This window comes from Botrytis deweyae, assembly GCF_014898535.1.
Source record: "Botrytis deweyae strain B1 chromosome Unknown BDEW_008, whole genome shotgun sequence".
Taxonomy (NCBI): domain Eukaryota; kingdom Fungi; phylum Ascomycota; class Leotiomycetes; order Helotiales; family Sclerotiniaceae; genus Botrytis; species Botrytis deweyae.
This window is the reverse complement of record NW_024066215.1, coordinates 1,184,407-1,206,586: the sequence shown is the minus strand read 5'-3', so window position 1 is coordinate 1,206,586 and position 22,180 is coordinate 1,184,407. Positions and strand designations below refer to the sequence as shown.

The 22,180-nt window shown below is 43.2% G+C and overlaps 6 protein-coding genes across 6 annotated transcripts; 4 read left to right on the top strand and 2 right to left on the bottom strand.

Annotated features, from left to right (window-relative positions):
- Positions 1 to 345: 345 nt before the first annotated feature.
- On the top strand, positions 346 to 1,212 carry EAE98_004540 (uncharacterized protein; the record flags this gene model as incomplete). Its single annotated transcript, XM_038952160.1, has 1 exon — positions 346 to 1,212. One exon carries the CDS (start codon positions 346 to 348, stop codon positions 1,210 to 1,212), a length of 867 nt encoding a protein of 288 aa, XP_038811696.1.
- Positions 1,213 to 2,790: 1,578 nt separating this feature from the next.
- EAE98_004539 (uncharacterized protein) lies at positions 2,791 to 4,017 on the bottom strand (the record flags this gene model as incomplete). The annotated part of the gene is made up of 1 exon (XM_038952159.1): positions 2,791 to 4,017. One exon carries the CDS (start codon positions 4,015 to 4,017, stop codon positions 2,791 to 2,793), a length of 1,227 nt encoding a protein of 408 aa, XP_038811695.1.
- A 3,894-nt stretch (positions 4,018 to 7,911) lies between these two features.
- EAE98_004538 (uncharacterized protein) lies at positions 7,912 to 9,091 on the bottom strand (the record flags this gene model as incomplete). The annotated part of the gene is made up of 2 exons (XM_038952158.1): positions 7,912 to 7,942; positions 8,010 to 9,091. 2 exons carry the CDS (start codon positions 9,089 to 9,091, stop codon positions 7,912 to 7,914), a joined length of 1,113 nt encoding a protein of 370 aa, XP_038811694.1.
- A 1,253-nt stretch (positions 9,092 to 10,344) lies between these two features.
- EAE98_004537 (uncharacterized protein) lies at positions 10,345 to 10,949 on the top strand (the record flags this gene model as incomplete). Its single annotated transcript, XM_038952157.1, has 2 exons — positions 10,345 to 10,495; positions 10,573 to 10,949. 2 exons carry the CDS (start codon positions 10,345 to 10,347, stop codon positions 10,947 to 10,949), a joined length of 528 nt encoding a protein of 175 aa, XP_038811693.1.
- A 553-nt stretch (positions 10,950 to 11,502) lies between these two features.
- On the top strand, positions 11,503 to 13,425 carry EAE98_004536 (uncharacterized protein; the record flags this gene model as incomplete). Its single annotated transcript, XM_038952156.1, has 3 exons — positions 11,503 to 11,775; positions 11,827 to 12,302; positions 12,351 to 13,425. 3 exons carry the CDS (start codon positions 11,503 to 11,505, stop codon positions 13,423 to 13,425), a joined length of 1,824 nt encoding a protein of 607 aa, XP_038811692.1.
- Positions 13,426 to 15,737: 2,312 nt separating this feature from the next.
- Positions 15,738 to 20,354, top strand: EAE98_004535 (uncharacterized protein; the record flags this gene model as incomplete). The annotated part of the gene is made up of 2 exons (XM_038952155.1): positions 15,738 to 18,914; positions 18,969 to 20,354. 2 exons carry the CDS (start codon positions 15,738 to 15,740, stop codon positions 20,352 to 20,354), a joined length of 4,563 nt encoding a protein of 1,520 aa, XP_038811691.1.
- Positions 20,355 to 22,180: the final 1,826 nt, after the last annotated feature.

Below are 22,180 nucleotides of genomic sequence, written 5' to 3'. Positions count from 1 at the left end.
TATGCAGCTTCTTGTTTGCTCGCATCTCATGATTCAATTAAACCCGTTGTTGTAGCATGTTATACTGCAGCAGTGCATGTGCGCTGCTGTTGTGATCAAAATCCACGTTCTGTATGTACTCAGCCATGCATTATCGTTCCTCTCCGGTTGTGAAGCCGATGAAGTATTGAATGTCGTGTCCAGAACTATGGAAGACGGTGCAGATGGAAGAAAAGCAAAATGAAGGGGATGTTGAGTTGAGAGGGGATGGGAAGCATTTATCCTGAGATATCGGTAGAATATCGGTTAATCATTTGTTCATCAAGGGCGAACCCTCAATACCAGTCTCAGCACCCAACACCCACAATGAGCGAAGACCTACTTAACGAGATTGAAGCCATAAACTCCATCTACGATTCCTCGACTCTGACATCCGCGCACGAAATTCCAGATGAAATTTACATTCTCGCTCTCCCCAATCAAACGACCTCACTCCGAATACAATTTCCAGCAGCATACCCAGATGTCCCGCCTATAATATTGGGAGCGCAGAGTTCCGGAGAGAATGCAAAGAAGGGTGATGCAGGGAAGCTGGTAGATTTCGTGAGGGATATTGTGGGGAGAACTTGGAAGGTGGGAGAGGTTTGTCTATTTGATGTTATTGAGGAGGTCGGAGAGGGGTTTGGCGCTGGAGATGATGAGGGCGATGGAGGAGATGAGGAAGGAGAAGAATTCGCAGATTATGAGGAAGGTACGGTCGTTGAAAGAAAACGAGATACTTCGAATGGGGATATGAATATAGATATCGAACCTCCCAATTGGACACTTTCTTCGGTCACCACCGAATTGAAATCTACATTCATCGCACGCTGCGTCTCCGTTTCTTCCCCCGCTGTCGCAGATCAATACATACAACATCTACTTGCTTCGGACAAGAAGGTCCGTTCTGCAACCCATAATATCACAGCGTGGCGCATCAAAACACCGGAAGGCATAACATATCAAGATTGCGATGACGATGGAGAATCCGCGGCAGGAGGAAGAGTTCTGCACCTAATGCAGCTGATGGATCTATGGAATGTGATGGTGGTTGTTACAAGGTGGTACGGAGGACAGAAATTAGGAGCGAGGAGGTTTGCTGTTATCAACGCAGTGGCGAGGGATGCTTTCGTAAAGGGTGGATTTGTGGTTGAAAAGGGAGATGGAAAGGAGGGAAAGAAGGGAAAAAAGTGACAAGGGATGAGGTTAAACTTGAGAGAGGCACGATATACTAGGGATTTAACTTTGGATATGTATATGCTTTGGCTATATGTGCAGAAGCATATCACACTGAGTTTCCTGCGAGCTTCAACCCACCAAGTCTTCGATACATCTTCCAGAGTCACAACCAAAGTACTACCAAGTAAAAGGGCCAAAAACAGCCAGAAGATATGAGGTCCTGGGCTCCAGCGTAACGAGAGTTCCTCCTCGTAGACTTTTCCTCTAAGTATCCACTCATCCAAACCCTCCACTACCGCCTGTGCGTTGCCTTCATAGAGAATATTTGACTACTAATGTTTTTGCAGAACTTTCGGAGAGATTAAATGACACAAGTAGTGAGGAAATGTTCAAATACATATGGTCGATCAAATTGTACATGTTTTGAATTTGGAAAGCAGTGTCTTTGGCTGGACGTGTTGGGCTAACTAGACACGATTCCGAGTCGTAGTTGTCCCAGATCTCCTTGGACAATGTGGGATTTTTATTTTTCTTGAATCTCACATTGTCCCAGATCTTCTTGGATAATATGGGATTTTTATTATTCTTGAATCTCACATTATCCTAGATCTTCTTAGACAATATAGGATTTTTATTATTCTTGAATCTCATATTGTCCCAGATCTTCTTGGACAATGTAGGATCTTTATTATTCTTGAATCTCACATTGTCCAAGAAGATTTATCCATCCAAGTACGTGCGTGTGCCGTATGATTTGCGTATGATTGATCATTTGAGTGGAAAGTATAGAAAAGGTATGAACGAGGACGATTGCGAGAAGGCAATTTATAGCAATTTACAATAAATCCGCCATATTGATTGATTGACCTTGTCGTCCTGAAAATCAAAGAGAATCTCACACGCATATTGGGATATAACATACCGCTTGAACATAGATCCAGGTTTGTGATTGGCCCAGCTTGATATTCTCAAGGCATAGTCAGATCATGGAAATGTATTCTGGGATTACTTGGTAGGGTAATCGTCAAGAGACCAATTATTACTCATTGATCGAATTTGATTCACATCCATATTCACAATCACATTTATTACAATCACGTCTAAATCTATATTTTTAATCACAGCAAACTCAAATTAAATGTTTTATATGAATCCATTGCAGTGAATAAAATCTCTATCTATGCATACCAGCCCTTCCTGCCTGTCTCATTTGCACACCTGGTGATAATCCCCTGCCATCCATCCATCCATCCATGCACCAATCCAGTTCTCCAGTCATAAGTCATCATCACAAGAGCCTTTAAAGGCAACGAAGGTGTAGTATCACAAGAAATAGAAAGAAAAGAAAGTAGTAGAATAATATGTACAAATTGTAAAAGTGTCCGACCCACCCTGTGAGTCAACAAGATGGGAAATGCAACGCGCGCTGTGCTGTGTGTAAATGCATCATGCCATGCTCGGAATCCGTGAAAGAAATATCGTCTATCCCGATCGGATCCTCGATTCAAGAACGTCCTGCGAGCTCAAATCTACTGGTATTGTCATCTAGCCAACCAGGATCTGAGAGTGAATGAAGAAAATCAGCAAGCTGATTTAATTGAACATCTCAGCACCCAGTCCTCGTCGAGCAGCGTGGCGCATCAAACCCATTCCGTTTCTCTTGGCAATGACCAAATTCATCGTTTGGCCACTGGTGCAAGTGGTTCCGGAAGCCATCTGCATGACGACGCTCCAAGTACCACTGCCACATTGTTGATAAGAGGTTCCAGAAATGCAGTTGAACATTCCTTCGCTTGTGCAGGCGCCGGTGAGAGCTCCTGAAGAGGAAGTTGATGAAGCGCCGGTTCCAGCTGGTGCTAGGGCAGAGGTGGCAGAGGTTGGGGTTATTGGGACACTGACGGCAGTAGTGGCAATTGTGGGTACGACTCCAGCTGCTGAAGTTGCTGCCAAGGTCGCGGAAGTAGCAGCGCCAGTACCAGTAGCAATTGAGACAAAAACACCTCCCGGAAGCGAACTTGCGGTCGCTGTACCGTACGGAGCAGCCGCAGCACTAGTGGCTCCAGTTCCAGTCCCAGTCCCAGTCGGCTTTGCAGAAGCAGCACCAGCAGTAGGCTTAGCGCAAGATCCAGTTGGTGCAGCGGTAGCGGTTGTAGAGCCTCCATCATACTCAACGGAATCACCTGGGTTGGGGAAAACCACATCCGTAGAGTCAGTTGTTCCACAACCATTGCCGATGTTGGCAGTGAACATGTCTGGGAGAGCATTGAAAGCAGCTTGGTCTCGTGCGATGAGGTCGCTGCGCTTGCTGGAGCCGCCGGTGAGTGTAACGGGTGCACAGTTCATGTACATTTCACGGTTTCCGATCTTGTTGAACCAAGTCCATGCGAGCGTTGCTTTACCAGCTGGAAGAGTTGAGGGAATGGTGAAATTGTAGGTGTCTGGATCGACGGCATCTTTGTTGTCTCCGTTGTTTCCGGCAACGTTTTTCATGGGGCAACCGCCGATGATGGAGTGAATGACTTTGAATGAGCTAGAGGCAGAGGGAGTTTCATCATAGGTGATAGATACTTGGCAAGATCCACCTCCGTGAACGGCACTACCCTTGAATGCAAGATCATAAGATCCACCGAGCTCCATGGTGTTTTGAGTGGTGACTTTGTAGACTCCATCTCTTTGCTTGCATGGAAAGTCGGCTCCGCTTGCTTCCAAAGGAGAGTTGTTGAGATTGTCGACTCCATATGGAACTGGGTTGGTCATGATCATGTGAGCATTGCTGACAGCTGCGAGAGCAAATGCTACAATGGATGCTTTGGAAAACATATTGAATGAGTGGTTGAAGATTTTAATCGTGCCTGACGGAAAAATCTTTGTAATTTGTTGTTGTATAGATTTACTCTATTTGTGCAGTTGAAGAATCGTTGTTAAAGTCGAAAGATCGTGTTGTACTTGTAGAGAATGGATGTGGTAATAATCTGGAATGAGGAAAAAAGATCGAGGTCAGTCGGAATGCCAAGTTTATATTATTCGAGGAGGCTGACTGTTCTCGAAGTTTGGAATAGAAAATCGAATCACAACAATAATTAAACAAATTGTTTATTGTTATGAATAGGTAGAAAGGATGAGTAACTGAAGAGATTATTCGGATTATTCACTCTCTCCAATGACACTTCAATAGAGAATAATAATTAAAAATGGTGTGTAACCGAATCCTTCCTATTGTCTCATCCGACGACGACGAAACGAAAGACAGGCAAACAAAATGACAAAGGACTTTTCGAAAGTGCAAGAGGATTCCACAATGTGATAACAACAAGAACAAAGAAAAGATTCAAGCATTGTTTCACGTACCTTCAAGAAGTTTATTGTTTCAAGGTCAAAGAATTCGATATTCTTCTGAATGTGTCGGTAAATGAATGGAATTCGTTCTTTCGCTGAAAGTGTCTCAAGGAATGTAGTAGTATTGGAAATTTTCTCTTGTCACAGACAATAGAGAAATAGAAATGCTCGAAAAGATGGAAGACGAATTTTACAAACAAAAAGGTAGGTACCCTTTGAAAGAAGAAGCAAGTGCTCGAAGGAGAGTTGGAATTGAGAGAAGGATGCCGAGATAATTCAAGGTGGGACGGGCCTGACCATCTTATATCTCTCAGTCTGAGAGTCGATCAAGATATCTCCAAACGGGACATGGGTGAGAAGGACTTTCTTTTCGACCCAAGAGGACAGTGAATTGCAAAAACTGCAGCAAGGAAGGTCGGAAACAATGGCTTAATTGGTCATGGTCGCCTGCATATCTTCTGTCTCTACCTGGTCGACAAACGTCCCATGTGGGAATTTGCAGGGTCTCCAGGATCTAAAATCCACTGCATTTAGATGACCCATTCTCGCAAGGCTAGAGAAAGGGCAACTTGACATAATACATAACCAGTTGAAGTGGCTATGTGACTGGAGAAGAAATACATCTGAAGCATTGGTACTCTTTCGTACATTTTAGGATGAATGTGGATGATTTTGAATCAGTATAGATGGGATGTGGTTTGTGTGGTTAGCACAGACGTTGAATGATTGAGAATCTGCAGGGGAAAATGTCATTTGATAGGCTCTTGTACCTTGCTTCGGTTAATGGCGAAACCTCATGCTGTGCATGCTGTGCATGCTGTGCCACTGAAAGGACGAATCTTTGGAATTATTGGCCCCTGAGTAATATCCACAGTGCTCAAGGAGTAAAGAAATGTGTGGAAGAGTCAGGTTGATCGGTATTATTCGAATTATACGAAGATCAGAAGGAAGAGAGGGATGCCAGTCAATACTTTGAATCATGGATTCATAATGGATGATTTTGTTTTTCTTGCATTCTATCACGTTGAACCTATGGATTGAACATCATCCGTTGGGCTTGAGAGGGGGTTTCGTTTGGAATTGGAGCCAGCAAACCGATCTCAATTGTACTGTATTGCCGTTGCGCGTATGCAAGAAGCCCATGTAAGTAGAGGTCGACAGCAGACCATAAGCCAATTACGTGATGATGCAATTAGGTATTCAAACAAAATCTTTTTGTTTCTGTTCCTGCAGCCCGAACCCCTGGATTTTCATGATTTTCCTTTTATATGAAAAAACCCAATCGTCTTGCATATGCGCTAAGATATGAAAGTCCCCCTTTTATCACAAATAGTCCTCCACACGGGAGCTGGGAATAAACATCTTGGCAGGGGCTAGCCAATCAAATTAGTTTATGGTCAATTCTCCTTGCAACTGGATAGGTTGCCGCCACGGTCGTATACGACGACTCGTGAGAGTCCATAGTACCCACCAACAAACAACGCAAAAGAACTCTTGACTCCATAGATCGTATTCTTGAATCCTTTGACCCTGACCACCTGATCTTTGGGCGCCAAGAACAATTGACCTACCAGTATTGCACCTTTTAATCGTATCGTGGATCTATTTGTTGAAAAGGTCCAAATGTTTCTCGTTCATTCGACTTAGATGCTTGCTCATCCGAAGAATTTCTTCGGAGTTTGTCGATCATGTCAATCAATCCTTGTTGAATGGATGCTCTGTGAACCTTGCCCCTCGCGGTTAAGTTGATCATGAAACACACGTCTCGACTGTTGAAGAATAACATTTCGGAGATTTTGCGGACGGCCGGTACCTATTGACTCTTGAGGGGTCCCACAGGCGGCCGAAATCGTCATCGTTATTATGAAATGCCGTAAATGACCCCAATCCTATACCAACTCCCATAAGAGATGATTATCTAGGTACGTATAGATAGAAATTCTTGGTTGATCAAGATAAGCGCGCTTAACGAATACTTACCTCCCCCACTGTGGGGGCCATTCTCATCCTTTCGGGTTTCTTTGACCCTTTTCGCCCTTTCAACCTGGACTCTAGGTTGCCATCATGGGCTATCGTACATCATTTGCATCCTTCCTAGATTGAAACAAATAACGTCCAGGTTCCCCACTGCACGTGCCTTGTCTGTTGCATAACAATCTGATCGCACAGCCACATGTACTCATTTCGAGGTTATCCCTAGATGTCTCGAGTAGATCAGTCAAATTGAAGCTTCGTTTAAGGAACTTTATTCATGCATTTCTTCTGTTCGTCCGGTGGCAAGACCTAGATCGTCTTTACAATCGGAGAATTCAGCTGATCATGGAGCCGGGGGTATTGTCCGAGTGGTGGGAAGTGGAAACATTTCGTGCTTGATCTATTTAGTATCTCGAATACGGTTGTGGCGAAGGGATATCTACTAGCTAAATGCTGGGAATCTTTCATATGTCAAATTGTCTGTTCTCATATTGGTCTTTAATGACTCAAGAGATACATTTTGCGCTGAGTTGGTGTGAATACCTAAGCTCGACGTACTATGATCACGCCTTCGTAAAGATGGATCTAGCATTCTGTCGTATTGTTACTATCGTCAAGACATTGCCATATTCTTATTCAGCAAGTTGAGCAGCTGTGCTTGAGCAGTAAGTCAAGACTCAAGACTATTCAGCTCGAAAAAGAAAGTACTGCATCACGCCAAGCTATCTACGATATACCTCCCTGATTTAATTTCAACACGTTTGCTCTCACAACGACTTCAAAGGCCGTTCATACATTCCTACATTCGGATCCTCAAGTTACTCGCCCCTCACTTTTACCAAAATCCTTCATATCCCCCATTTCAAAACTTTTAAAAGTTCATTAGTTGTCTTTTCTTCGATTTCATTTACACAAGGCTATTTGCCAATGCTTGGGGGCGCTCCTGTCAACCCTTTCTATTTCACCCTTGGCAAGAAACTCAAATCCTCCCGTTTCAACTCCCAACAGCATGTCATTATGTAAATGTCTTTCACACATTCGATAGCCAGCATTGCTTATTCAAGTCATGGGAGACTGACGATTACGAGAAATAATGCTAAGGCTGGTCGATGGTGCATGAATTTGTTGTTTTCCTAGCAAGCTTGAGAGCTTCAGAACGGGAACGTCTTATAAAAGAATACTGATTTCTTAATAGTTAAGGCAGCGTGATACAAGAACTGAGCTGCAGAACCATGCTTCATACCAAAAATTTAGGGATGAGGGCTAAGGCCATTCATTTCAATACAATATTTCTATCAGATTATCCCTCTTTTCTTTAAAAAACACAAACCCCTGTATCATATTCCAAGATCCTTCTCAACGCCGACTTAAAATTACATTTTCAAATATCGCATTGCCAGCTTCTTATGCGTCCTCAAATTTCCAAACTGCTCGGCTATCAGACGTAAGAATTAGTAACTTCTCTCACAAAAGACGGGGAAGAAAAGAAAGGGAAAGCATACCAGACGCCACATCTAAGTTCTCTCCCCACTTGATTTCTCATCCACTCCTGAAGACATCCATTACAGATATTTTGCCCACACTGCGCTCGACACCAATCCGCGTCTTCATGTCGGCGGATGGGTTCAAGGCAGGAATAACAATCGGTAAGGGGTTTACGTTGAACTCCGCGTTGAACAGGACGGGGCCGGAATAGTTGCGGTACTGCAAAAGGGTATGGCACTGGCACTTGCGCAATTCGCCTATTCTCGAGCCTCCGCAATGCCGTTCGTGCTGCTCGTTCTTGTTGTGCTTCTGCTTCTTCTTCTTCTTGTCTAATTAGTTCTTCCTCCTCCATCTCTTCTCTCATCAGTCTCAATGCAAACTCTCTATCCATCCTCACCATTTCATCTCTTTCCTCGCGTATCCTATTCGCTTCCCGTTGTCTCTCCCTTTGGATTCTCTCGACTTCTCGTCGTCTCTCCTCCTCTTCTCTTTGCCGCATTGCTGCCTCTCGCATCTCCCTCTCTCTTGCTCGCATTTGTTCCTCTCGTATTCTCTCATATAGTCTCCTTCGTTCCTCTATCCGCATCATCAGTTCCGCTCTCTCCGCCTCATCGCGCGCAAGACGTTCCTCCAGATCCTGGATTTGATCCGCGATTTCCATTGGATTCAATTCGAGACGCTGAAGAGCCCGTTCAGGAGCAGCTGGCTCCACGTCTGCAACAGGCCTATGTTCCCTCCTCCGCTGTATCATCTGTGCTCCATTGTTTCTCATTGCTTCTTGCGCCATCTCCACCTTGCGCCACCACTCTTTTCCTACTCTTTCGACCTGAGACTGTCCTCCTCCATCATTGTGTCTATCACAAATTATTTCATCAAGAAGCTCTTTTATTTTTGCCTTTAGCCCTCTTTCATTATAGGCTCGTCCGGAAATAGGTAGTGCTGAAAGTTGATCCAGTAATTCAGATGCTTTGATGCGTTTTGGTTTCCCAATACGATTCTTGCATTTGCGATTCATGGTTATAGCTATTCCCACGCAATCGAATCGAAGCCTGGCTTTCGGGTCGATGGAGAAGATTTCTCGAGCATCCCATCGTGCCATTTTGAATGACTTTTTTGATAGGAAGATTTTTGTTTGTTCTGGGCCGGTAGGTTTGTGAATTTTATGAGTTGTGGAGGCTTTTTTTGAGTGATCAAAAACACACACATGATCAACAATATGACATGAGGGAAGAAAAAAAAATGTGTTTTTGTGCCTGCGAATGGCCATTTGAAACCTCCTGTCAAATGGAAGTGTTCCATGCTCGTTGCAGCTAGAATGTAGGTCGAATGTAGGTCGAATGTACGGCTGCATGCTATGCATATTCTGTATCAACCCCTTTCGCGCACTATATCCCTCGATAGAACTTGCGTTGACCATGATATTGGAATTTCCAGTTTTCAGTGATCCCCCCAAAAAATTAAGATGATCATCCAACTATTTATTGAGGTTTCCAACCTACATCTTAGGATTCTTCTGGAAGGTGGTCAACGTTGTGGTTGTTTCATCGAATGAAAAACTCTAGACCATCTATCCGATTCACGAAGAAATCTCTTACGAATAATGTTTTTGTCATCTTGATCTAGATTTTGAAATGGAGCGAATGATTCATGTTCATTCAAGGAGATGAATTCGTAACTATTAGAACTAGGACCTTGTGGATCAAGTCTGCTCGCCTGCAAATTTACTGTTTTTTCTTAACTGTTTGATTTTTTGGAAACCAAATGGAGGATTAATTTCAGACGACAGTCATATTTGCATTTCACCGTTTCCACTTGATAGTATTCACGTATTTGTGCTTCTGAGACAATCATTGATTACTCTATGAGAGACGCTTTGCACGTTCTCTACTGGGAGAGCATGGGAGATTTTGGTAAAAGTTCGAGAATACGAATTACGCCAAGATCGTTTAGTTTCACTGGCGGATCAGGCCTTGGGCATGCATCATGCCACCTGAAAGAGGCTGAAGTTATTCTAGATGGGATAGGTACTTCAGCTCGAGATGGGAAGGTTCAGTGGCTCGATTTCAAAAATTGATTTATCATGGCGCCATTCTGGGAACCTGGCTAATACATTACTTCTCCAAGAGCTTTCCTTTTTTCCTTGATACCCCTTAGACACAAACAACTCAAAGACTCAAGCTCGAGATTGGATCGATAGAAACTTTTTAGTAAGTCACGAATCCTCCGTACATCTATTATAGAAAGACTAACTTGCAAGAGAGCTCATCCTAAGAAGTTCTCCCAGAACTTGAAGAAGTCACCAGAAATCCCTTGTACCTAGCAAAGCATCTGCAAGAATCTGCAACCTTCGTAATGGAAAACACATCCCCACAGCCAACTAAGACTGGTCTTAAAGATTTCAACGTCGCTTCGGCTATCGAATCCTCATTCTCACCTTACCAACTCTATTACATTCGTTTTTATTCTCCGACTACAAATCCTCGTACCCCATCATCCTATGCTAGTGAGCAAAATTCTTTCCTTTGCGACTTTGTCCTAGGGTTTTAATGTGGTGCAGCTGCTGACTCCTTAACTCTTTAGTTGGTTACCGTCCAAGATGGGGCAGTGGTCCCGTCGACTCATCTACCACAATCTACATCGGATGTGCACCTGGTACTGCCGGTAGAATTGAGGGAAAACCATATAGAAAAACAAACATCGCGGCAGAGAAAAGAGCAAGACAGGCACAAAGAGCAGATGTACATTGGCTGGGAAAAATCAATGATGTAGACAAGGTGGTGGCATACATGGGGAGGGCGAGCTGGGTTAATGGCACGAATGTTGGTAAGGCGCAAAAGCTATGGTGTCAGACAGTTGCTTCATTGATCAATTGGGATTGGAGATGGGTTGTTGCTGGATGGGTTGTATTGCCAAAAGATGAGGAGATGGCTAGGAGGGTTTGGACTTTGGGAAGTTGAGGTATTGCTGATGCGTATGAAATGCTTGATGGAGCTCATAAAGTCGGTGTTTTGGCGAATTGATGACGGCAGTACTACTACCAATCAATTTCCGAAGACTGAACTTTTTGATAGCTTCCTGAAGTAGAGAGCTCGAGATAGATTCTACCATGAATGCAAAGCGTTGATTTTACTATAGTCAAACAACTACGTGATGAACTCATGAATCTTGATCTCGGAATAGCTTCAACGAATTTGAGGATAAAGCACACTTTGAATGTACAAAGATAATATCTCGAATGAGCGATGATATTGCCTTTTGGATTATTTGATGACATATGATCATAGCCATCAATCGATTAGGTGCGTGATATATTCGTGTGAAGGATGCCATGCGCGTATGGTTATGAATTATTCTCAATGTTCACGGATAGTGAAAGGCATTGCTTACATAATATCCTTATCGAATGCTCCGCTTCTGATAAGTTGCAAAAATAATTTCATGTCCAAGCAAATTGAACTTCAAGAAACAACTTTTTTCTATCATTTTATTTCTATACTCACAAACCCAACCATGAAGCGTAAACTCGATGCCAATGATGTTCCTGTACCAACAGAAGAATCCGATACCACAAAAGAGAATGTCACTTTCGCTAGTTTAGGACTGGATGCGCGTCTACTTCAAGGAATCGCAAAGCAAAACTTTCAATCCCCAACACTCGTACAAAGCAAAGCAATTCCGCTCACATTGGAAGGCCGCGACATCTTAGCCAGAGCTAAGACTGGATCTGGAAAAACCGCTGCTTACTTACTACCAATACTTCATTCGATATTAAAGAGGAAGGAGGTATGGCTTTCAATCGTCTCACGAAGTAATCACATAGACTGACCGTTTTAGCTTTCACCCACCCAATGCACAACCGCCCTCATTCTTGTACCTACTCGAGAACTTGCAGATCAAGTCTACAAAACAGTTGAATCTTTCACAGCCTTCTGCGCGAAAGATGTCCGGGCAGTCAACCTCACCCAGCGAGTTTCGGATGCAGTTCAACGATCACTTCTTGCAGACTCCCCAGATATCGTAATTGCGACACCTGCGAGAGCTTCTCTAAATGCCAATACCTCTGCACTTTCCCTCGCAAATCTTACACACATGGTAATTGATGAAGCTGATTTGGTCTTATCTTATGGTTATGATGAGGATTTGCAAAATGTTGCAAAAATCATGCCCAAGGGTGTTCAAACTGTTTTGATGAGCGCTACATTGACGAGTGAGGTTGAAACTTTGAAAGGCCTATTCTGTAGGAACCCTGAGGTATTGAAATTAGAGGAAGCAGAGGATGAGGGAGAAGGCGTTAGCCAATTCGTTGTGAAGTAAGATTTTTGCTACTTGTTTGTACGATGGATGCTAACAAGTAACAGATGCGCCGAAGACGAAAAGTTCCTTCTAACATATGTCATATTCAAATTGAAACTTATAAAAGGAAAATGTATCATATTTGTTGGTGACATCGATAGATGTTATCGATTGAAATTATTTTTGGAGCAGTTCGGAACAAGAAGTTGTATTCTCAACTCACAATTACCTGTCAACTCACGCATCCACGTCGTCGAAGAATTCAACAAGAACGTTTATGATATCATCATTGCTTCGGATGAGCACGAAGTTTTGGGAGATGAGGACGAACCCAAATCTGAGGATGCGGAAGAAGCTGAAGCAGACGATGCTGGTGAAGAGAAAGAAGACGCAAAGGATGCAAAGAAGGAAACCAAGCAACCCTCGAAGAAGAAGCAAAAGACTGGAAAGAAGGATAAGGAATACGGGGTATCGCGAGGAATTGACTTCAAGAATGTTGCTTGCGTTCTTAATTTCGATCTTCCAACATCATCCAAATCATACACCCATAGAATTGGCCGAACCGCTCGAGCAGGCCAGACAGGAATGGCACTATCATTCGTTATCCCATCTGAACAATATCGAAAACACAAACCGACTAGCATTGAATCGGCGAAGAACGACGAGAAAGTTTTGGCGAAGATTGTCAAGCATCAAGCAAAGAAGGGTAAGGAGGTTAAACCATATAATTTTGATATGAAGCAAGTAGATGCTTTCCGATACAGAATGGGTGATGCTCTACGAGCTGTTACGAGTATTGCGGTCCAGGAAGCAAAAACTCGAGAAATTAGACAAGAATTGATGAAGAGTGACAAGCTCAAACGTCATTTTGAAGAGAACCCAAGCGACTTGTATCATCTTCGTCACGATGGGGAATTACGACCTGCCAGAGTGCAAGCACATTTGAAGCATGTGCCGGATTATCTCCTCCCAAAAGAAGGCAAGAAAGGAATTACCGGTGGAGATATCGGATTTGTCGGAATGCACAAGACAACAGAAAACAGAATTAGGAAAGCTAGGGCGGCTCACAAGGCGAAGGGACGAGGAAAAGGAAGGAAATCAGACCCTTTGAAAACTTTCAAGGCGAAGTCGAAGAAGTAATTAATTAGCACTGTATTGAATAAGATACCATTTTGTCAGGGCCACGGTCAAGATAATGTGATGATAAGTTGTTTCAAAAGTAGGTGTTGGTGTTTAAGACGCAGCTGTTAACTTTGATAAGTGATTCAACAGAAGTCTTAATCTCGCAATGTGTTTCATAGCTTTCATCTTCGCATCTCTATGCAAATTCTTTATGATAAGTTTAGCTAATCCGAGTAGCTCCTCTCCTACCTTAAGGTAGGAGCCATTGGTCGAGGCAAAGATCACGACTCCCCATCTCGCACAACTTCCAAAGAGAGCTTCTGTTGAACTTTCCAATTTCCGAACAGCACTCGAGGAACAGTACTCGCCAACATCGCCTCATACAACCTTGACAATCGTTGTCCACCGCGAAACACAAGAACGCTGGAACATCGAGATAGTGAAATGGACAGATTACTATGATTGGCCGGATTCTTGACGCGGTTAAGTCACCTGCCTTGATCCAATCATATCTTCTACACCTGTCTCGTCCCATGACCGAATTTTGTTTTGTTGCACGTCTGATTCGTGGATATATCCAAGAAGCATACGAACGTTTATTTGATCACGTGATTTTGATCAGAACTGCACTTTCTGAAGTTGGAGCTCTGGGGTTTCTGTGATTCAGGATGGGCTTGCAATGGGTTTTTTGTTCGTCATTATAATCTTTCTAAGCACGACATTGTAGTTGTGCTATGAGGACAGGCTATTCTTGGTAGAGACTAGGGATCTTCTTGCTAATGTCCTAATCGAATCTCATCTCAGTTGGGCATTGGCATAGACCAACCTCTCTGAGACAGGATGAGTCGAGGTGAGATAAACTTTCAGAAGCATAGATTTGGAGATCGATAATGGTATGGATAATCATAGGGCTGATATCTAGAATACAATTCCATGTTTCGATAAGTGTTGGTCACCAACTGAATCCCTTCCTCTTCACATCTTTTCCTTTAGCATATTGAATACTTGAAGTGCAAGCTTTATTCACTTGGGCATATAACTCTTAAAACGATTTGTAAATAGAATGATGGATGGGAATGAAACAGGTTTGAATGCCTAGGTATATCAATGAGTATTGAATATAACTAGTGTCCACACAATCACAACTTCAAAGTTTTGTCGAAAAGTCTAGTTCAATTCACTAATGAGCAAAGTCATAAGAATTGCTTTCTCGTAAAAGGAACCTACTGTGAAGTATCAAATCCAAAATTGTTGGGGAGCATGAGTCACGCTGAGAAATCTACACCGAAGATGATATGATTCACTCTGTTGACCCAAGAATAATTATCGATACCTTCCTTATACGACAGTAACAGACGAATGGTAATCCATTCCGCATGCTTTTATTGTGCCGATAGCTTCCAGCGCTCCGCTGTCTCCACTCAAAGTTGTGAACATATCAATAGTAGGTGGTAATCTTTGACAACTTCATTCTCCAGTCACTGAAACAAGGCTTAACAGATATTCTCAGCTATAATCTCCTCAAGATTGTCACTTCTCTTCTCACGTTTTGACCTTGTGAACTTTATACAAAAATTTAATTCTGTTGAGGAGCGGGGTAAGTGACGGTCTAAAGGTGGTTTGGGTCATCTACATTGATATGTATTCACCTAGCCGAATCTCGTTTAATTCATTTGAAGGAACCCTGAGTCTTATTCGAGGTCTCCTCTTCTGCAATTTCCCCTCTTCTTTTTCTAACTTTTTGTTTTACATTTCCACATGAAATTTATTCAGACTACATGATTCTCGGTCAACCTGCTGCTCTTCATAACTAGTCTATCCTATTGGGGGGCGCTGATCGTCGCAACAGTCAAGGTATACTAGTCTTCCTAAAATCTTGATACCTTAACTTTGTCGCTTCACTTTCCATAATTCAACCACAATTACAAAGCATCACCAGAATCGGAGTAAGTTGTTTTTTCTCCTTTATCAAAAGACCGAAAAACGCAATTTGTCCTCTGCTCTCCTTAATGCGAAGTACCTAATGATATATTTCGATAAGGTCTTTACCATTACAGAGCTCGGTATTGCCGTGCCGACTTCTACTCCTTCCATCTTTCTCTCCCCTTTTGTTCATCTTTAGACAAAAATCTTGTCACGCACTTATTCAACACAACAACTTCCAATCTTTCAAGGTTTATTGTGAACTTCTACTGACGACCTGACAGATCCAACACATTCAGCTCACTTTTCTTTGTCGACTTTCACCTAAAACTGTAATTCATCACTTCATCTACACCACTAACGCTTTCATCTTCTCAATAAATTCTTGCAGAACATTAATGTCGAAAATGGAGCTCGACGATACATGGGATCCTGATCCCTTGCCAAGTTGCAGTTCTAGGAATCAACCTCAGCCTCGATTCAAAAAAGAAAAGGCTCATCACTCTCAAGAACAACCGGAACCACAACCTCAATACTACCAGCAATCAAAAACTTCTAATTCACAACATAGAGGTCGGAACGTGCCCATGAAGCTTTATCAAAACTTTTCAGACGATGAAAGCTCATCGGATGAATACCCTGTCGTCTTGCAACAACCGCAGGTCAACCATAAAAGAGTGGTAAGTCCCGCTCAGCCTGCGCATGACCGAAGGAAGCGACATCAGAGTGAGCACCCAAGTCGCATTGAACGTGGCCGCACAACAAACGTAGAGGAGGTTGTATATGATCACATCTCGGCGATCTCGCGGTCTCGCAATAAGTCCGTTGCCCGCAATGATGCTCGATATAAGGTCAGGACAAATCATGTATTCGAAGGGTACCAAAATGTCGAGAATTCCGTGGCAGTTAGTAAAAAGTCGACCGCCCGTAGCCGCTCACGTGCAAGAGACTTATACGAGGATCAAGGTTATGCTATAATGGAGAATTACAACCAGCAGTTTGACAGACAACAAGGCGTATTTTCACCGCAGAATAATGCTCAAACTAAGAGGTACATGAAGGAGGAGCCAACCTACGTATCTATGCCACCTAACACAGATGCTCACAGAACAGCTGGTAGAGGTCGCAAAGAAACTTCCAGAGTCAATAAAGAATCAGTCGGTACACCCAAGCAAAGGCAACGTCATGCTCAATCTCGTGCACAGAGCCTAGCCCCACGAATATCCAACGAGAATAGCGATATTCAATATCTGGGTACCGGAAATGGTACGTACAGTGTCAGAGCCCAGAGACAGGAGAAGGAGAACCAACTTCGCTCGCCATTATGGTCAAGCCATGATTTTGCTGTACCCAAACCTTCCTCTGCGAACAGATTGCAAGGGAGAATTGACAAGCCTAACTCGATGAAGCCACCTCCCCATACGCCAAAGAATCAGTCTGGGAGAGTTAGATCCGTTGCGTCTGATAGCACACAGAAGAATTCAAGTCAAGCCCGAACGATCGATTATGGTCCTATTGATGATGACGATGTCTACGAGACACCATTGGAAAACGATCTTCGTCGTAGATCCAAGTCTCACGTGGGGGTCCATAATGGTCCCATGAATTTCATAAATGCTCTGCCAAAGTCTAGTGTATTTCGAAGAAAGAATCTCGAAGTAGCAGAGCAGGTTCATCAAACTCCATCCAGTGATTCAAATAGATCTAACAATTCGGGGGTCACTATTGATCTCGTTACGCCAGAAAGTACTCTTTGTGCCCGCAGTTCAATGCCTTTTATACCTCAGCACTGGACTCCAACGAGAAGGGGCCCGATCAGAGTATCGGCACCCGAGAAACTCTCTGATCAGGATGATCTTGGCGCTCAAAGTGAACAACAACCTGGTCAGAATACTCATCAGCACCAAGCCATTGAATCTAGCCCTGATAAGGGAGAGCAACCTGAAGAAAATGTTCGTCAACAACAAGCAGCTGAGAAGATCATCCGACAAGAACTCAATGCTGATAAGAAGGCTTTGCAAGAAGAGTTATTCGGAGAAGTTATTGGCGAAACTGTGGAAGAAAAGAGAGTGCATGAGGAAGCTAAACGTTTGGAGGCTCAGAGATTGCGAGAAGAGAAAGAGAAGCAAGATCTCATTGATGCCGAGAGGAAGCGAAAGAAGAATGAAGCAAGAGCCAAGAAAGAGAGCGAGAGGAAAGCAGCTGAGCAGGCCGAGAAGGAGAAAGAGATAGCAGCCAAGAAAGCCAAACGCGACGCCGAACGCCATCATCAATCTTTGAAAGAGCAACAGAATGCAGATGAGAGACGTAAGGCTGCAAATAAGTCACTACAAGAGAAGAGAGAAAAGGATTTGGCTGTGGCCAAAGCTGCCGAGGAAAAAGCCCAAGCTGCAGAAAAGGAAAGGAAAGAAAATGATGTTAAGTTTGAGCAAATGAAACGACAATTGGAAAAGCTTGAGGCGCAAGTCAAAGCAAAATCGATCGCGGAGTTGAAGCCTGCGAGAAAGTCTACGACTGTGGACGCCATCTCAAACAAAGTTAACTCTCTACCTCCTCAAGTTACGCGTTCAACAAGCATGGAAGTTGATAATGAAGGCTCATTACCCACTCCACAGACCCAAATAACACCTGTGGATGATGCTTCAAACACAGAAAAGACTTCACCTCCTCAGGCCACACTTCCAACAAACACCGAAGTCGAGGATGAAGATTCACTGTTCGTTTCAGACAATCGAAAGGCAGTCGTGGAAACCACTCCAGAACAGCAAATTTCGAATGGTCTTCAAAGTACCACAGGAAGCTCCAGTAGTGATTCGACAATTGTTCAATCCTTAGAACATGATCGACCTCCTGCCAGTATGACTGAGATCTTTGCCAAAACAATTCTCAATCCAAGTGGTGACAAGACTCTTGAAGATAGAGATGCTGAGCGTGAAGCTATTCGCAAAAATAGAGCAAACGAGAGTGCAGCTGCCAAGCAAAAACGAGCCAAGTCCATCCCCGCGGAGCCAAACTCTGAAACGGTTGCTCATAAAGCTGCTACGCAGGCAACTCCTAAAGTGTTAACAAAAAGCCCGTCAAAGAAGAAACGGACCCAGTCACTGACAAAGTCACTCGGAGGTTCTATATTCAGTGCTAAACTACAACCTCTACCCGGACATGAGCCCGAAGGGTACGTTCCTCGCGAACAACCAAAAGAACCTCAGAATGTAACCGAAAACTCTAATACAGAGCTTACAGTCTCGAAACCGCGCCCACTTCCATTGCCTTTACCTCCCCCTCTTCCCTTGCCAGTAAGGTCTACTAATACTTCAAGTAGACCAGAAACGCGTTTGATTTCGCAAGCAGAGCGAGAGGAAATTGAAGCTAATCGCCAAAGAGTCCAGGCTGCGGCACAGGCTCGGAAGGAAAATTCGAACAGAGCCAGATTGGAGGAGAAAAAAGCTGCGTCTGCGAAAAAGAGAACAGTTGAATATCGCAAGAAGAAAGAAAAAGAACTGATTGAAGAAGCTCGTAAAGAAGGCAGATTAATAGGTGATTCTGAGCTTGAAGCTAGGCTTAACAAATTAATGGAGAAGCGAGAGGTATGTTTCCACACGAATCCACCGTCATAAATTTTCACTAATCAGCGATTCAAGCGCGAGATGCAGCGAAAAAGAAAACGTGCTGGAGAAAAGACTTCATCGAACGAACATGAACATGATACTGCTTGTAGTACCAGCATACCTAATGATTCTGGTTTGGCCGCGGCGCATATCTCATCCTCCGATACTGCTAGTGATTCTAATCAAGTTGAAGAAGATGATGATTCTTTGACTCGTGATCTGAAAGAGCATAAAATCAAAACGGCCGAGGTATTGAAAGAACGGGCGCAATCTTATGCAGCTCGACGTACCCAACCACAGCCAGTGAAGAAACTGGAACCACTTTTCGACTCGGACGAGTCAGAAGAGTCTGAAGAGGATCCGATTGATGATGAAACTCTGGAAATGATAATGCAACACAATCGAAAAAATAATGCTCTTGCTGAGGCTACAAAGGCTGGTAAGAATGACGATGGGATCCAATCAGAAACTCTGACTGAGGAAGAGATTGCTTTCGAGAAAGAAATGAGAGATCATTTGGAAAAAGATCCAGATGTCGAAGAAGAGTCTCAAGAAGCAACCGCTACACTCAACCCCGATGAACATAATGCGCAGATCGTCCCACCAATGCCAAATATGACGAGATACTTTGAGGGGCAATCCGCTCCACGATCCTCTAGTGGTCTAGAAACCCAATCAACGTTACTTCCAGCGCCGAGTCAAATGGCCAGAACATTGTCTGCCAAGTCCCAAGAGCCTGTATCATATAAAATGGTCAATTTATATATGGTTATGACACAAGTAACGCTTGGCGAATATGAGGACGAAGCAATTCTCAAGAAGAAGTTCTTTGATCTTGAAAAGGCCAACAAGCATGCACAGACGCTTGTCAACGAATACAGAACCAAAATGTTCAGACAGCAGGAGATTCTGGAGAAGTGGAATTCCGACCGTACGTATCATGGCCAAGTCATTCACGACGAAGAGAAGATTACCAAGGTCTTTGTCACATTAAAGCCGATGAACACCGAAGACATTGACAGATACGATCCAACACTGGTACGCCCGATGTTTGCCAATAAATACTACACGATCCGATTCGAGAAGGTCGTTGAGGAAATTGACCCTGAAACTCAAAAAGTCTGTATGACATACCGTACTGCTGGATTTGCAGACTCGAGCAAACTGTACACGGTTTTGGAAATGGCGAATCATGCTGCTGCCGAATACGTCGCCAAGGAAATGAAACCCAAAGAAGAGGAGCATCAGACTGCGTATGTAGAAGACCTGCTACCACAAGTAAGAACAGGAAGAGATAATTGCACCCAAACAGATGAATTGTTCTGTTGCGAGGTGACTAGCGAACAAGTTCCTTGGGCAGATTTCAAAACATTCGACGTTAGCGTGGAACTTTGGACAACTGAGGGCCCGATTAATTAAGAAGAAAGCAGCAGAAATGCTCGCCCCGTCATCTTCTATCATGAATGCAAATTGCTTACTGAAACTATTATCATCCTTCCTTTTTTTTTACCACCACGGAACTCTTATTTTCATCGAATCCCTTTTTTTTGGCCGCCAAGTTTGCACATCTTCAGAGACTTACACGAGCTCCGTTTCAACATCACATACGTTTACTACGGATAACATGGACCATTTTAACAACACATCTACACTTCAAATTATCCCCGAGATGACAGAAAATTAAATGACGCTTCACACCAAAATCATCATAACATTATTATCTCAATGCATCAAACTTAACATCGAATCAATCATCATCACAATCACAATCGCCTAATCCTCAACAATTTTCATTATCACAAGAACAGATAACACAGTCAGAAAAGAAAGTACAGAAGTCAGTTCAACCATTAGACGTTCAAGGGTAGTAATGACACGAACAACTCTTGGGGGACTCATCGATGAGTTTATTTCTTGCTGTTTATTAATAGGAAGGGCGTGAGATTTGGGTATTTTACTTTACTTCATCTGCTTTCTTTTACCTTTTGCTTCTACTCCGGTATTCAGGATGAGAGGTTCCGTAAGCTTTTTGGGAAAAGGGATTGTTACAGGATCGAGTGGGCACTGGAGGGGTTGAGTGCATAGGCGGACGGAAAAAAGGGGTGCGTTTGTGCCAAGCACGGCACATACGTAGGGGAAAAGCTACGTGAGAGGAAGGAGATCCATTAGCGAGGAGAGAATAACACCATTTCTTTTGACGTCGTTGTTTTAATGAAAAATAATCAATACTGCTTCTTGAAGAACTTAAGTAGTTGTTGTCAAATCCCGAAATTTTGTGATAATGATTAAGTGATGACACAGCAAACGATTATTCAAACTTTTTGTTGTATAATGGCAGGCAACGATCCTACTTCTTTGAAATGCTCATACTTTCAAAACTCAACCTTTATTATCGTAGTGTTCAATGAGTTTCTAGCGACTTGCATGAGCTTTTGAAATACATGTCTGAGGATTCGGAAAGAAATCAATGCCGGCAAATGAGACTCTCGTCTTGAGTGAATATCCCTTGATTTCTGAAAAGGAATTTGACAGCAACAACGAAGAGACGGTAGTGAAAATTGCTGTTCGAAAGACATCAAATGGGAACCTGCTTTCAGGCACACTTTAGAAACAACTTAGGAGTGCACCGTGGATTTGAACTTGAAGCAAAGCTTTGCAAGAAATTGCGCTCTTCGCCTATTCATGGTCTGCTGGCTCCTTGGATCTCACAAACGTGGCTAATTAATTATACTTTAACTGGAGATTTATACAGAAAGAGAGTGAGAGGTATGGGTGGTGTGTTTGGTGTGTTTGGGCCGGAACATCAAGTTCGAAAATCGCATGCCGATGTCGAAAATCTCAATAGATGAGCTTCCCACTTCAACGTAAGCTCAGTAGAGGAAGATCCAGCATCTTTGCTCTCCATTCAACCGGCAAACCCATCTACATTGCACTCATCTTTCCTGGTGAATCTCCTCCACATCATATCTGGTGATGACTTTCAGTGACGACAATATGTAAGTTACGGCAACTATGATAACTATTTTGACAACAATAGATCTCCTCTTTTAAATACAGAACCTTGTTATAGGAGAACGCTTATCACTATTGATAATCGCCAAACTAAACCCTTTAAGCCTGAATACCGACCCGTCAATGTCGAACTGCATCTTCAATCAACTCCGTGAACGGGTTCAGAGATAGTACCGTTTGAAGAAAAAACAGGTAATTGTGGTGTGGTTTGAGAGTTCTTGTCGATGCTCAAA